Source organism: Bison bison, unplaced genomic scaffold (genome assembly GCF_000754665.1).
Source record: "Bison bison bison isolate TAMUID 2011002044 unplaced genomic scaffold, Bison_UMD1.0 scf7180017864301, whole genome shotgun sequence".
In the NCBI taxonomy this organism is placed as follows: Eukaryota; Metazoa; Chordata; class Mammalia; order Artiodactyla; family Bovidae; genus Bison; species Bison bison.
The window spans coordinates 236562-250765 of record NW_011494873.1 but is presented as its reverse complement, the minus strand read 5'-3'; the positions used below and the strand labels follow the sequence as shown (position 1 = coordinate 250765).

The 14204-nt window shown below is 39.3% G+C and overlaps 1 protein-coding gene across 1 annotated transcript in view; it reads right to left on the bottom strand.

Moving 5' to 3' along the window:
- Nucleotides 1-14204, bottom strand: part of LOC104996892 (ran-binding protein 17-like) — a 259749-nt gene that overhangs the window by 25017 nt on the left and 220528 nt on the right. The window contains exon 12 of the mRNA XM_010851280.1: nucleotides 6874-7040. Within this exon, the coding sequence (XP_010849582.1) occupies nucleotides 6874-7040 (167 nt within the window). The remainder of the gene's footprint in view (nucleotides 1-6873; nucleotides 7041-14204) is intronic.

The following is a 14204-nucleotide window of genomic DNA, read 5'->3' as shown; positions in this document are numbered from 1 at the left end:
TCTTTCCTTTTCTCCTTTGCCTTTCACTTCTCTTCTTTTCTCAGCTATTTGTAAGACCTCCTCAGACAACCATTTTGCCTTTTTGCATTTCTTTTTCGTGGAGATGTCTTGATCACCACCTCCTGTACAATGTCACGAACCTGCATCCATAGTTCTTCAGGCACTCTGTCTATCAGATCTAATCTCTTGAATCTATTTGTCACTTCTACTGTATAATCGTAAGGGATTTGATTTAGGTCATACCTGAGTGGTCTAGTGTGGTTTTCCCTACTTTCTTTTAAGTCTGAATTTTGCAATAAGGAGTTCATGATCTGAGCCACAGTCAGCTCCCAGTCTGTTCCTCTTAGATACTTTGATTTGATCCTAAGTAATTAGATTACACACACACACACACACACACACACACACACACTTGACCAAAGTTAACTTTATTTTTGCCTCAAACTATCTTGCTATTTTGAAAATTAAAAAAATATATATTTGGGGGATGTTAGATGAGTTTAATTGCCCCTTATTGAATGCTTTCTACATGCAAAGATACAACTCAAATGTGATAAAATTTCCTCTTTAAGTTTCAGTAAAGACCTAAGTATAGGGTCATATATAAAAGCAAAATAATGGCATCTTTTTAAAACAACAAATTTAAAAAGTATGCTTTAAGAATTATTAAAACATCAGAGAGAAGCAAAAATATCACTGTTGCAAGGCCTCATAAGAGGGCTGAGAGAAATGTAAGGGGTCGTGCATGAAGAGATCTTAGTTCTGAAATTCTCTAAGATTACAGAATACAGAGGTGAAAAAAATGGAAGCCAAACATACAGTGTTGGCCTGCACAGTAATATTATTTTTCAATCAGTGACCAACATTTTAAAAACTAGATTTCTGGCTTCTCCTTGGGAGGGAATCTCTATACATCTGGCAACACTGGGTCTTACCACCTTACAGGGCAACAATTAGCTAGAAGCTGTTTGGAGACTGCCCCCTTTAAACAGGGATGTACACTGAACATAGCTTTCATTACTGTCTACCTCCGTCAAGTTTCCTACTTGGCTCTATAGCACTTTAGTCTACTGTACCTTATCTTAACACAGTGAAAAGTAGGAGAGGGATGCTCAAAAGAGTCGTTTCAGATGTGCCAGTGTGAGAGACTTTCAGCAGACCTGCTGGTACTCAGTGGTAGAAGCCTCCTTTAGAGAAGAGAGGCTGCTTACAATCAGAAAGAGGTGAAAAATGGCATTCAATACTGATGAATCAGTGGTAAGAGTCAGGACAGAGCCCAGAGATGTGCAGGCGATGCAAAGCACTTGTTGCTTCCCCAGCTTCATCTCACAGCTGCCATACTGATTCCACCCTAGAGAAATTGGGTTAGAGTAAACCTCAAGAGCTGCCCCGGAAGCAGTAAAGGAAAGGAACAAAGGGACATCCTGAGACAGTTATGCTGTCAGACTCTGGCCTTCGCAAGGATACACATCTTACTAACTTGTTCACCTTCCGTGTCTGGCTACAGAATTAATGAGTGGGTGTGGGCATGGAGTAAAAGATGAAGCTCTGCCAGCTCTACCTCAGTGAAGGTGAAGCCACAGGACTTCTCTACACCAGCTGGCAAAGCAACTTCCCTCTGTCTTGCCCACTGTCTCTTTGGGTCACTGCCCATCTGTTTCATTTCAGCTGCAGTGCAAAGTTGGGGTATAAGATGACTGCTCTGAATCATTCTACCTTAAGGATGACCCCTGGGACTTATTGGAAGCTCAACTTGCCTCACTGTAAATGCTTAAAACACACATATTACTTCAAGTTAGAAGCTACCAACAAACTATAGCTTTGTGGTTAAGCTGTATGTGAACTGTGAATGAAACATATCAAGGTAAAATTTTAGTTTTTCCATTTACTGACTACATGATCTTATTGACTACTAGTAACTTAGGAAATTACTTAATCTTTTTATGCCTTAGTTATCTATAAAATGGTGCTCATAATATGACAGCTTCACAGATACTGTGGTGATGGAATCAGACTAACTGCTTATATGTAAAAAGCTTAAGCTTGTCTGAAATATTGGCCAGTATTATTATTTTCCTTGAAATAAATACAAAGTACATACATATATTGCTGTGAAGAAGACCATGATTGCAGCAGCATGTGCAAAAAACAATTTTATTATTCTGATTTTTTTACTTGTCATGCCTAATAACTTATCCCTGGCTTCTCTTTAAATCCATGTTATCCTCTGATCCAGTTGTAAATATTCTTTCTGCATGTTTTTTTTGACATCAATCTGCTGTTATATTTTTGATAATAGCTGCAAATTAACCAGACTGAGCTAGTGGGCCATGAACAGACTTTCTAATTAGGATTCACTAGGAATGTCTATAACAACATTAGAAAATTTGGTTAATTTTTTAGGAGCATAAGAGACATGAATATATTTCATCTGCTTAAGTATTGCCCACTGGAAGAGTCTTGCTGAGGTTCTATAGGCCCAAATCTCAACGTCAGTTAGATATGTGGCTGCGCTTTCTCCTACTTAGTATTATGGAATGGAATCTGAAGTATGAAAGATGTCTTGTATAGTATGTCAAAATGTTGAGCAATATCGTTTCAATCTAAACACAGAAATGAAAAAAGAGCAGATGATTTCCCTTCTGCTATGATTCACTTTGGGATGTATGTCACGAAGAGCACTATACAAAAGCAATTTTCATTGATTGACTGACTGATTGAGGAAAAGGGTGACTGTTCTCTCCAGCTTACGTCCCTACTGAAGAATCTGAAGTATGATTCTTATAACTCCTGACAGCTCTTCACAATTTGTAGTTAAATGCTAGGTTAGCACAAAGGGGGAGGGAGGGTGAGAAAGAAAGGATTATAATTAGAACTTTTTCTGGTTTTTAGTACAGCTCACTTGAGTCAGATAGTTAAACAGAAGAGGTTAAGATAAATTCAAACCTAAATGTTCTAATTACTCCATTCAGCCTATTTAAATTTTAGAGAACATAATTGCTAAAAATACACTGTTAATAAGTTAATGGTATAATCGAATAATGGTATAATGGTATATATATATACCATTATATATATATATTGACCATTATATAATTCTTGTTCTATTTCTACGTAAGTTGCTACTCTTTCTAGAATATTTAGTTTTAAAAGAAGTTCTGATTTAGAGAAGCATTCAACATCAGTGTCCTATTCTTATAATCTGAAAGAGAATGAGTCACATCTTTGAAATGCCTCTCTAATTTGTATAAAACATGCTCTTTCATTTACCTAATTTGGATAGATCTTTCTTTCACTTTGTGATATAACTAAATGAACGCTGACCTCTGAGTTATATATGCAAATACTTAACACGACCAGGGATAAAATTGAAAACACTTCACACAGAAATCTTACATTCCAGATTATTGTAATAGATCCATGTGTAATCCCTGTTACTACTGACCTGTTCTTCAAATTTTAGTTTATCTTTCTAATGACATAAAATCATGGGGAACTTTTTTTGCTAATATACATAAACTAGGTTTTTCTCAGTTGTTAAGGTAAAGCAATGCTGGTTAGACAATAATTCTTATTTGAAATAGATTCACTTAATTATAATAGATCTTTATTCTAATAATGGACTAAATTTAATGCTTGAAAATTTAGATTTGTTTGCAAAATATGGAAGATGGCTTATTTGGAGAATGTTTTTTTAAAAACACTGAAGATCTAAAGCCATGTAGCAGGTCATAATAAACACATTTTCAGGTGAGAGGCACTTAAAATGTCTTTCCCAAGCAGTTGCATACAAATGGAAAGGCCTATAAGAATGTCAGAAAATCCTTTATGTAGGTTCATGCTTCATTTGCTGTGGAAGCTTGAGGAGATAACTTTTGCAATTTAGAATTGACACTCTTCATGCAATTATGCTTCCAGCAACATAGGTCCAGGTTTGGGGGGGAGGGGAAACAGTTCAAACTAGTAAATAATTGCAGTATCATTGCATCAGTTTAGTTTAAAGAGCTGACAAACTCTCTCTAAACTCTAAGCACAATTAGTCATTAGGGTCTAGTTTTTCAGCACTGTTAAGCAATTTGTAACCCATTCCTTTTAATAGGGTTAGGCATTACTTAACCGACACAGATGCCTTGAAAACCGAAACCTTGAGTTATGAAGCAGCAACCTTGTTCATTACCTTCTCTGATAGGCAAATCATCTATAAAAACAGCATTTAATGGGCAACCAATGAATAATCAATGGCTCACTTTTCATCTGAGTGTGAAAATGAGAATAATCTAATATAAATTCCCTCTGGTAAGAGGCTGAATCTTGGATTCTGCTGCTCTTCAGGGTTGATTTATAAGGTCTTGGAAAGCTGATGTAAACAGATGATCAATGGGACCCATCCTTGCTCATAATAACCCCCAACTGGCCCACTCCCTCTTTTCCAAGTCTATCCCTTCAGGCTATTAGCTCTGTCCAGCTAATTCTTCCCACTACTTCTGCCTGCTGCTTTTACTCTGGCCATCCGTTCAGTCCAGCCGACTCAGAAGTAATTTTATACGCAGCAGAGAGCGGGTGGAATTGATTTTTCACTCAGTGCTCAGTTCCCATCTGAATAATTATCAATTTTACTGCCTCATAAAGGGAAGAGTCAAAATTTCAAATCAATTCAAAAGAGCTTTTGAGACGACAGAAACTGTGCATAAGAATAGAGGTCAAAGTTGTCAGTGACCTAAGGAGATGATGTCAGATACTACTATACCCAATAGCTGACATCAGAGGCACTCAAGATGATATAACCTAGTGCTAATGCAAATCATATTTATGCTGACTACCAGAAACCAGTCATTAATATTTAAAATGCTATCTGAGAGCCTACATTCCAAATAAATAGAATGCATTCCACTGTTAATAAAGATATATCACTACTTAGTCAAATGCTGTAAAGTAAAGGATTACCAAGTATTATTAACACATAGGAATTACTTAAACCAACAAACACAGGATAATTCTGAGTAAAGACAAACATGATTGTCCTCTGCACAACAATATTACTTGTTCTGCACAGTCTGATGGCATTTGTCCAGGACCACGGCCTATTGATTTTTGCTAAAATTTTCTACTCACTTAAAAGTTCCTGCCAAAGTTTATGGGACAATATTACAATCATGGTTGAATACTGGCAGGTGGTAGACTTGTCACTTGCCATGGTGGGGTTGGGGGTGGGCTTGATTCCTGGCCAATCCATGGGTATTTATTTTCTCCACTAGCTGGCTACATGCTTTAATTCTGTGGTTCTCAGCCTTCTCATAAAACACCTGAGCACTGTGACACACTCCCAGCAGAACCAATGGCTACTGCAGATGGATGGATGAGGAGAGGTGTATCCAAATCTTGATAGGATGTATATTTTGAAGAAGCATTCTGGCTGAATCTGAGATCTTATCCCTACCAACTAGTTCCCTGAGAATAAATGGTGTAAGTAAGTTGTAAGGACTTCGGTTTTTGAGCCAAACAGACCTTGGTTCACATTCCACTTTCCAGTTGATCTCTCTGTGCTTCAATTTATTCAACTGTAAAATGGGGATGATTATATCCACATTTCATGGTTGTTGTGGAGGTCTAAATGAGGAGACGTCCCTGAAAGTACTCTCCTACTGTCATCACTGTACTAATCCAATAGCATATAATTAGTTACTGGTCTCTCCTTCCCATCTGGCAGGAAAAACTTAAGAAGAGAAATTAATGTCTTCTGGATCTTAACAGCTCTTGCACCTTGTACATAGGAGGTCCTCAATAAAGGAGTTACCTTCCTCCTGTTTAATCACCAACATGTTTTGTAACAATTTCAGGATCATACCAAATAGTTGCAGCCCTTTGCTTATTTATGTAAAATCTTCATCCACACCTTCTTGCCAGGAAATTAACTGGTTAACTGAAACATCACCACAGATAAAGTTTACATAACTTCATTTAAGTATTAGCAAAAAATGACAGCTAGGAAGAAAACCTCTTCTTTGGCTTTCTTATTCATTTTCATCATTTATTTACTCAGACTGACATTTTCTGCTAATTGCAGGCGACTTATTTGCTGGCTAATGACCATGTTAAAGTATTTACATTTGCAAACCACAAACTATTATGGAGATAGTTTGGCAAAATAAGACAACTGGAAGCAGTATAAAGATATCATTTCCCAAATTTAGTAGAATGGGAATATATCATAGTGATGCTATCTCCATAGCAAAATGATATTACTCTCTTTGAAATGTTTCTGGCATATATATTATGTTTATCTTTATGCATGCTGTTACTGTGATTTGTAGAAGTGACTTTTTAAAGAACATTAAACTTAGACCTAATTCATATTAGCTAGTCAGAAAACATTTGAAAATTAACAAGTCGTGGCTTTATCACTTATTATGGTTTTGGGAATATGACCCCTCTGAACCTTGATTTCTCATCTACAAATGGGGAAAATGACCCAGCAGGTCACCTGGCACAGCCGAGGAGCCCAGCAAATAGCAGTTTCTCAGCACACTAGAGTATGTACAAGGCAAACCTAAGATGACGTTATTAGAGGCTCCAGGAAACAAATAGGAGGTTGACTGTTTCTAGTTCCAGCTTCGACTTTTATTCAGTATTTCTCTCGTCTCTGAAAGTGCTATCCTCTTTCCGAATACTAGCTTCACTGCATGAGATGCATGAGTTAGAGATTTGCTGAGGGCAGGTAATCCTGAGGCCAACCATCCTACTTACATGGAAAATGCTTCTAGAGGAGAACCAGGAAAGGGTCTTGGCAAGACCAGTTGCTCTAAGGTATTCAGAGACTAAACTGGCTTCGGGAAAACTCTTATCTCTTAAGCTCGGTGAACAACCACTATTTACCTGCTGCAGGACCTCTGGATTTTGCTGCATAAAATGTAATAGTCTCTGACCAGCCTGGGTAGCCTCTCGGCATCGAAGTGATTTCTTGCCCTCTTTTGCTATGTGCTTGAAGAGGTAGGTGACGATGTAGTCTAAACTGGTACAGCAGCTGGAGGAGACGACTGTATCTGTGTGAACAACCAATGAGAATTCACTTGATGACTAACGTGTTTGTTTCATCTCACTCTAATGCCTAAATTAAAAAAAAAAAACCAATTTCTGGTTTCAAAGCACTTTTATCAAACTGTAAATTCTTTGAGGATTTTTGCTTTGCTTATCTCTTTAAACCCAATATCAACTACAGGACTTCACAGAGAGACACAGTAGTAAGTAAATGATTCCTGGATTGCATTGGACAGAATTTTCCATATGTGACCTTAATGACCTTCTGTTCAATTTAAGTGTCTTTATTAAATATCTACATGGCACAAAGTGCTCTGCTTCAGGGGAAACTGTAAACTTGGCACAAAGTACTTTGCTTCAGGGAAACCCTCGCCCTTGTGTCAAAGAGACCATGATTAGACATAAGCACTGGAGCACAGTGCTGTGTAGAAATGAGGAGCACACTGCTGTGAATATTTTGAGAGAGATATTGCGTTTGGATGAGGATCAAGGAGGGTTTGGTGGAGGCAGCACCTGAGATGGACTGGGGAAAGTTATTTCAGTTAAACATAAGGAAGGACATTTTTCAGATGGAGAGATTAGCACAGTATACATAATATGGTGAGAAGGTATGGATTTTCAAGACAGAATTTCAACCTAGTTTCAAATTCCATCTTTTCCAGCTACTTGCTGTGTGTTATTGTGAAGGAGCCAATTAAGCTTTCTCATCATTTGTAAAATATGTTGCAGAGCTGAATGAGGAGAAAAATAACTAGAAATTCTCACAGTAAAAATAACTGATATTTATTGAGAGCTTACTATGTTTAATTAACAACATGAGTACCTAGAGGGTATTATGCTAAGTGAAATAAGTCAGACAGAGAAAGCTAAATACCATGAGTTCACTTATATGTGAAACCTAAAGGGAAAGAAACCAAATGAACAAACATGACGAAAGAGATACAGAGAGCCAGCAGGCGGCTGCCAGAGGAGAGGGCGCGGGAGGAATGAGAGAAACAGGCGAGGGAGAGTAAGGGGCACAAACTTTCAGTAAAAAAATGAGGCTCGGGTACAAACTGTACAGTGTGGGGAACACAGCCAATAATATCTGGGTAGACTGACAGATGGTAACTAGACTCCTCAGCATTTTACCACCATGTAATGTTTAGAAATATTGAATGACTATGTTGGGCACCAGACACTCTTTACAAACAAAAACAAACTCACAGAAGAAGAAATCAGATCTGTGGTTCTCAGAGGTGGCTGGGCAGCAGGAGGGGGAACTGGATGAAGGTGGTCAAGCGGTATAAATGACACTGCTGTGTATTATATATAAATGTTAGAGTATATCCTATGAATACCCATCACAAGGATGAGCATTCTTATATTTTTAACTATATGTGATGATAAATGTGATAAATGATAGATGATAAATATCAAACTTATCGTGGTAATCATTTTGGGATGTATATAAGTCAAATCATTATGTTATACACCTTAAATGTGTACAGTGTCAACTATATCTCAAAAAAACTGGAAGGAGAAAAATATGGTAGTTCTTACTAATTTCCCTCATGGTATATTTAGGGAGTAGGACTTATGGTTTGAGTAAATGAATGTGTAGAAGAATCATAAGAGAGTAGGCTGACAAAATAGTTTGGGATCTTCCTTGAGGGTATCCAGCAGTGAGTCACACATTTACACATAATCTGAAAGGCAACAGAGGTGTTAGTGAAGGTTTATATTTTTTTGGCAAGTAAGTGTCACTATTTAACTTATATGCAGAGTAGTACATCATGAGAAACGCTGGGCTGGAGGAAGCACAAACCGGAATCAAGATTGCTGGGAGAAATATCAATAACCTCAGATATGCAGATGACACCACCCTTATGGCAGAAAGTGAAGAGGAACCAAAAAGGCTCTTGATGAAAGTGAAAGAGGAGAGTGAAAAAGTTGGCTTAGAGCTCAACATTCAGAAAACTAAGATCATGGCATCTAGTCCCATCACTTCATGGGAAATAGATGGGGAAACAGTGGAAACAGTGTCAGAATTTATTTTTTGGGGCTCCAAAATCACTGCAGATAGTGATTGCAGCCATGAAATTAAAAGACGCTTGCTCCTTGGAAGGAAAGTTATGACCAACCTAGATAGCATATTCAAAAGCAGAGACATTACTTTGCCAACAAAGGTCCACCTAGTCAAGGCTATGGTTTTTCCAGTGGTCACGTATGGATGTGAGCGTTGGACTGTGAAGAAAGCTGAGCACCGAAGAATTGATGCTTTTGAACTGTGGTGTTGGAGAAGACTCTTGAGAGTCCCTTGGACTGCCAGGAGGTCCAACCAGTCTATCCTAAAGGGATCAGTCCTGGGTGTTCATTGGAAGGACTGATGCTAAAGCTGAAACTCCAATACTTTGGCCACCTCATGCAAAGAGTTGACACATTGGAAAAGACTCTGATGCTGGGAGGGATTGGGGGCAGGAGGAGAAGGGGATGACAGAGGATGAGATGGCTGGATGGCATCACTGACTCGATGGACGTGAGTCTGAGTGAACTGCAGGAGTTGGTGATGGACAGGGAGGCCTGGCGTGCTGCGATTCATGCGGTTGCAAGGAGTCGGACATGACTGAGCGACTGAACTGAACTGAACTGCTGCTGCTACTGCTGCTAAGTTGCTTCAGTCATGTCTGACTCTGTGCGACACCATAGATGGCAGCCCACAAGGCTCCCCTGTCGCTAGGATTCTCCAGGCCAGAACACTGGAATGGGTTGCCATTTCCTTCTCCAATGCATGAAAGTGAAAAGTGAAAGTGAAGTCACTCAGTCCTGTCCGACTCTTAGCGACCCCATGGACTGTGGCCCACCAGGCTCCTCCGTCCATGGGATTTTTCCAGGCAAGAGTGCTGGAGTGCGGTGCCATTGCCTTCTCCCGAACTGAACTGAAGTGTCACTAAATAACACCAAATAACATGTACAGCAAATAATATTTCATATACCTCTAACAACCACCTCTGTATATATATATTTTTTGCAAGTGACACTGCTGCTGCTGCTGCTAAGTCACTTCAGTCGTGTCTGACTCTGTGCGACCCCACAGACGGCAGCCCACGAGGCTCCCCCGTCCCTGGGATTCTCCAGGCAAGAACACTGGAGTGGGCCGCCATTTCCTTCTCCAATGCATGAAAGTGAAAAGTGAAAGTGAAGTCGCTCAGTCGTTAGTGATCCCATGGACTGCAGCCTACCAGGCTCCTCTGCCCATAGGATTTTCTAGGCAAAAGTACTGGAGTGGGGTGCCATTATGTACACTAAATACCATTTCATATACCTCTAACAACCACCTCTGTATATATATATTTTTTGGCAAGTGACACTAAATAACATTTCATATACTCTAACAACCACTTCTGTATATAGTAGGTACTGTTATTTGCATTTTTCTAATGAGAAAAATGAAGCTCAGAGATAGCTTATCCAAAGGTCATGGTTTTGATTTAGAGCAAGACGCTGCCCAAATTTTTTTTTGGCTAATAGTAATGTATGGACACAATTCTGGGGAGTTTGTGATTAGTAACAAAAACAGCAAGACAAACAATTAAAAACATGATGGGCCTCAAAAAAATGGTAAATATAGTAGATTCAGAATAGAAGTAGATTGGGAGAGTAGGGCTGGAAGTAGCAGATTATAAACTCCTAAGGCATTGGTTACTTTCTTATTCATTTTACTCATCTCTAAAATTCTGAGACACGTGTGCTTTTCACAGATGAGAGGTGAGACATCAGTTGATTTAACTAAAGAATGGGTAGCAGTAGTACTTGGTCATGTCCAACTCTTTGCAACCCCTCAGACTGTAGCCCACCAGGGTCCTCTGTCCATGGAATTCTCCAGGCAAGAATACTGGAGTGGGTTGCTATGCCCTTCTCCAAAGAATGGGTAGACAAAGCTACTCTGAGAAAGCTTTTTGTTTTTAGGTCTTGAGTTCTGTTTAGTAATAATACTAGAATCAATGTAACACTACAGTGTAAAAATTCTTTCACATACATTGTTTTAAGTGAAATGACATAGTAAATAGAGGTAAGTTTGGGGGCAAGTTCTGAAATATAGACAGAAGTACACGTTTCAAATAGGACAATGGTAGCTGATACAGAATCATGAGGGGTGAATGAAGGTCTAAAAGATGGGCATGGACTATAATTTTGGGAAGCTATGGAGCTATAGGCTTTTAAGAAAGGAGCTTTTATTTCCTCCTATAGTTATGGCATTTGATTGATTGTTTTTCTCTCCCCACTAACTGGGTTACTTTGCAGAAAAGGAAGTTTGGTTTTATTAATATAACCCTGGGAAGTAGTATATAATGTAGTAGAAAATTTTTTAGGCTTAAAAGTCAGGCACAGACTTGTTGAACCTGTTTGCTTTTCTCTTTTCCTTCATATTTCTGCCTTTTGAAGTCCCAATCGTGAAAGTAAATGGATTAAGTAACTTAACATCTACAAAAGGAAGCAAGCAGGAAATAGATTTGCTTCCCCTCACCGGTGGAGAGCGATACGCTATCAATCATACAAAAATTATCAAGACTTCACATAGATTTGGTGACCACATGCCATGCAGGTTGCATTAAAAGGTTCCAATCTACTGAGTCAGCTATGAAAAAGCCAGGTAAACACTTCAGACATGAAGGCTGGGGCATATATCCATGCAATAAAAGCAAGAAGAAGAGCTTCCATTATGGCTGATTTATTGTTGGGGGCTTTGAAAAGGATAAATGATTTCAGGGTAGATTGAAAAGTGTGGAATCATAAGGACCATGGACCATTTTATCAAAGAAAGAATGAACAGTGCTGAGGATTATGTATTATTATTGGTCTTCTTTATTTGCAGCTGAAGCTGTTGTGTGAGATTCAAATAATGAAACTCTCATGAAATACAAGAATGGGCAGACGTCATGAATTTTCATATTTCGTCCTAGCTCTTGGTGTTTATAATCCATGATTTAGGCAATTTTGGACAGAATTTTTAAGCCCGACAGGCACTTTGTCCTCTCCAGCAACTTGCTGTCTAGTCCTGAAACCACCACAGGCCCCTTCTCTTTTGCAACTGGCTGCCACAGGAAGAACAGGCATCAGCAGCAGCCCTCCTGATCACCAAGGCCTACCGCAGGAAGCTGCTCTGAAAAGTTAACTAACTCTATAGGAAAGAGTTGCTTAACTGAGAGTCGGAAGAATGATAATGGGGTTGAACTGAAATTTGCCTTTGACTCAAAATTTCTCATCATAGCAGAGCGGGATATGAAGTGAAGTGAAGTGAAGTCGCTCAGTTGTGTCTGACTCTTTCAACCCTGTGGACTGTAGCCCACCATGCTCCTCCATCCATGGGATTCTCCAGGCAAGAATACTGGAGTGGGTTGCCATTTCCTTCTCCAGGGGATCTTCCCAACCCAGGGATTGAACCTGGGTCTCCCGCATTGTAGGCAGACACTTTACCATCTGAGCCACCAGGGAAAATATGGTGTGAGAGGCAAATTCAAAAACAAAAGGTCTACTTCAGTGATGCAGCAGTTTAGAGTTGACTCCACCTTCTAGACTGACGACTGAAGACTCAATTTGACTATATGAAGATTCAATTTCACCTCTGTAAAACGTGCTTACTACCACCTACTTTGTTTTGAGAAATTAAAGATTAGAGAGAGAAAGTGTGTAAAGTCTGTAACATAGTACCCAACTCTAGTAGTTCTCCCTTTTCACTCCCCCTTTATTTTCCTGGCTATTTCAACTCCTGAAACACCAAGCCTGTCATTCGATTTAGCTAATCTGTATCTTTCTTCTCTTTTTAGCATGTTTTTGGTGAGAGAGACTAAAGAACAAGGCCTCTAAGTTTCTAAACATTCTCGGAATGCTTTACTTCTTTATTACATTTATAACATTAACTCCAACTCAAGAACACGCTCGTAACAACATATATTCTTTATTAATAATGAAAATTTTAATAATAATCAACTTGATTAAGGTAATTTCTGATGGTTTCTAGTTGGTTTTCGCTTGCCCCCACCTTTTCCTGTTTTGCCTTCTGTGCCATCTTTTGCTTTCTTGGAATGCAACCTCATCCCTGTCACAGCTCATCTTCAGAGGCTTTCCCTGATCACTTCTAAAAAAGCCATAGAATCTTTCCCTATTCACTATTTTAAGTCTTGCTTAGCACTTATGATGATTTGATATTTTACATGTGTGTGTTTACTGTTCTCCCTCATCCCTAGAATATAAACTTCACGTTAGCAGAGACCTTGCCTATCTTATTCTTTTCAGTACTATCAGGATCTAGAATGGAGCCTGGCACATAGCATGTGCACAGTCGATATTTATTAAATGAATGAGTTGAGAGGCATTATTAAGAGCGGACTTTTGTAAGCCCTGTGCTGGCCTCTATATGTAAGAGTATGGGGGTAGGTAATGGTGGTTTCCCCCGCAGCCAGTCTCTCCCAGCAGGAAGCTTCCATAAGCCTCCTATACTTCTCCATCAGAGGGCAGACAGAATGAAGACCACAATCACAGAAAACTAACCAAACTGATCACACGGACCACATCCTTGTCTAACTCAATGAAACTGTGAGCCATGCTGTGTAGGGCCACCCAAGACGGACAGGTCCTAGTGGAGAGTTCTGACAAAATGTGGTCCGCTGGAGACGGGAATGGCAAACCACTTCAGTTTGCCTTGAGAACATCATGAACAGTATAAAAAGGCAAAAAACCAGGACACTGAAAGATGAACTCCCCAGCATATAGGTGCCCAAATATGCTACTGGAGAAGAGCAGAGAAATAACTCCAGAAAGAATGAAGAGACGGAGCCAAAGAGAAAACAACACCTAGTTGTGGATGTGATTGATGACGGAAGTAAAGTCCGATGCTGTAAAGAGCAATACTGCATAGGAACCTGGAATGGTAGGTCCACGAATCAAGGTAAATTGGAAGTGATCAAATAGGAGATGGCAAGAGTGAACATCGGAATTTTAGGAATCAGTGAACTAAAATGGAGTGGAATGGGTGAATTTAATTCTGATGACCATTGTATCTACTACAGTGGGCAAGAATCCCTTAGAAGAAATGGAGCAGCCCTCATAGTCAACAGAGTCGGAAATGCAGTACTTGGGTGCAATCTCAAAAATGACAGAATGATCTCTGTTCGTTTCCAAGGCAAAAC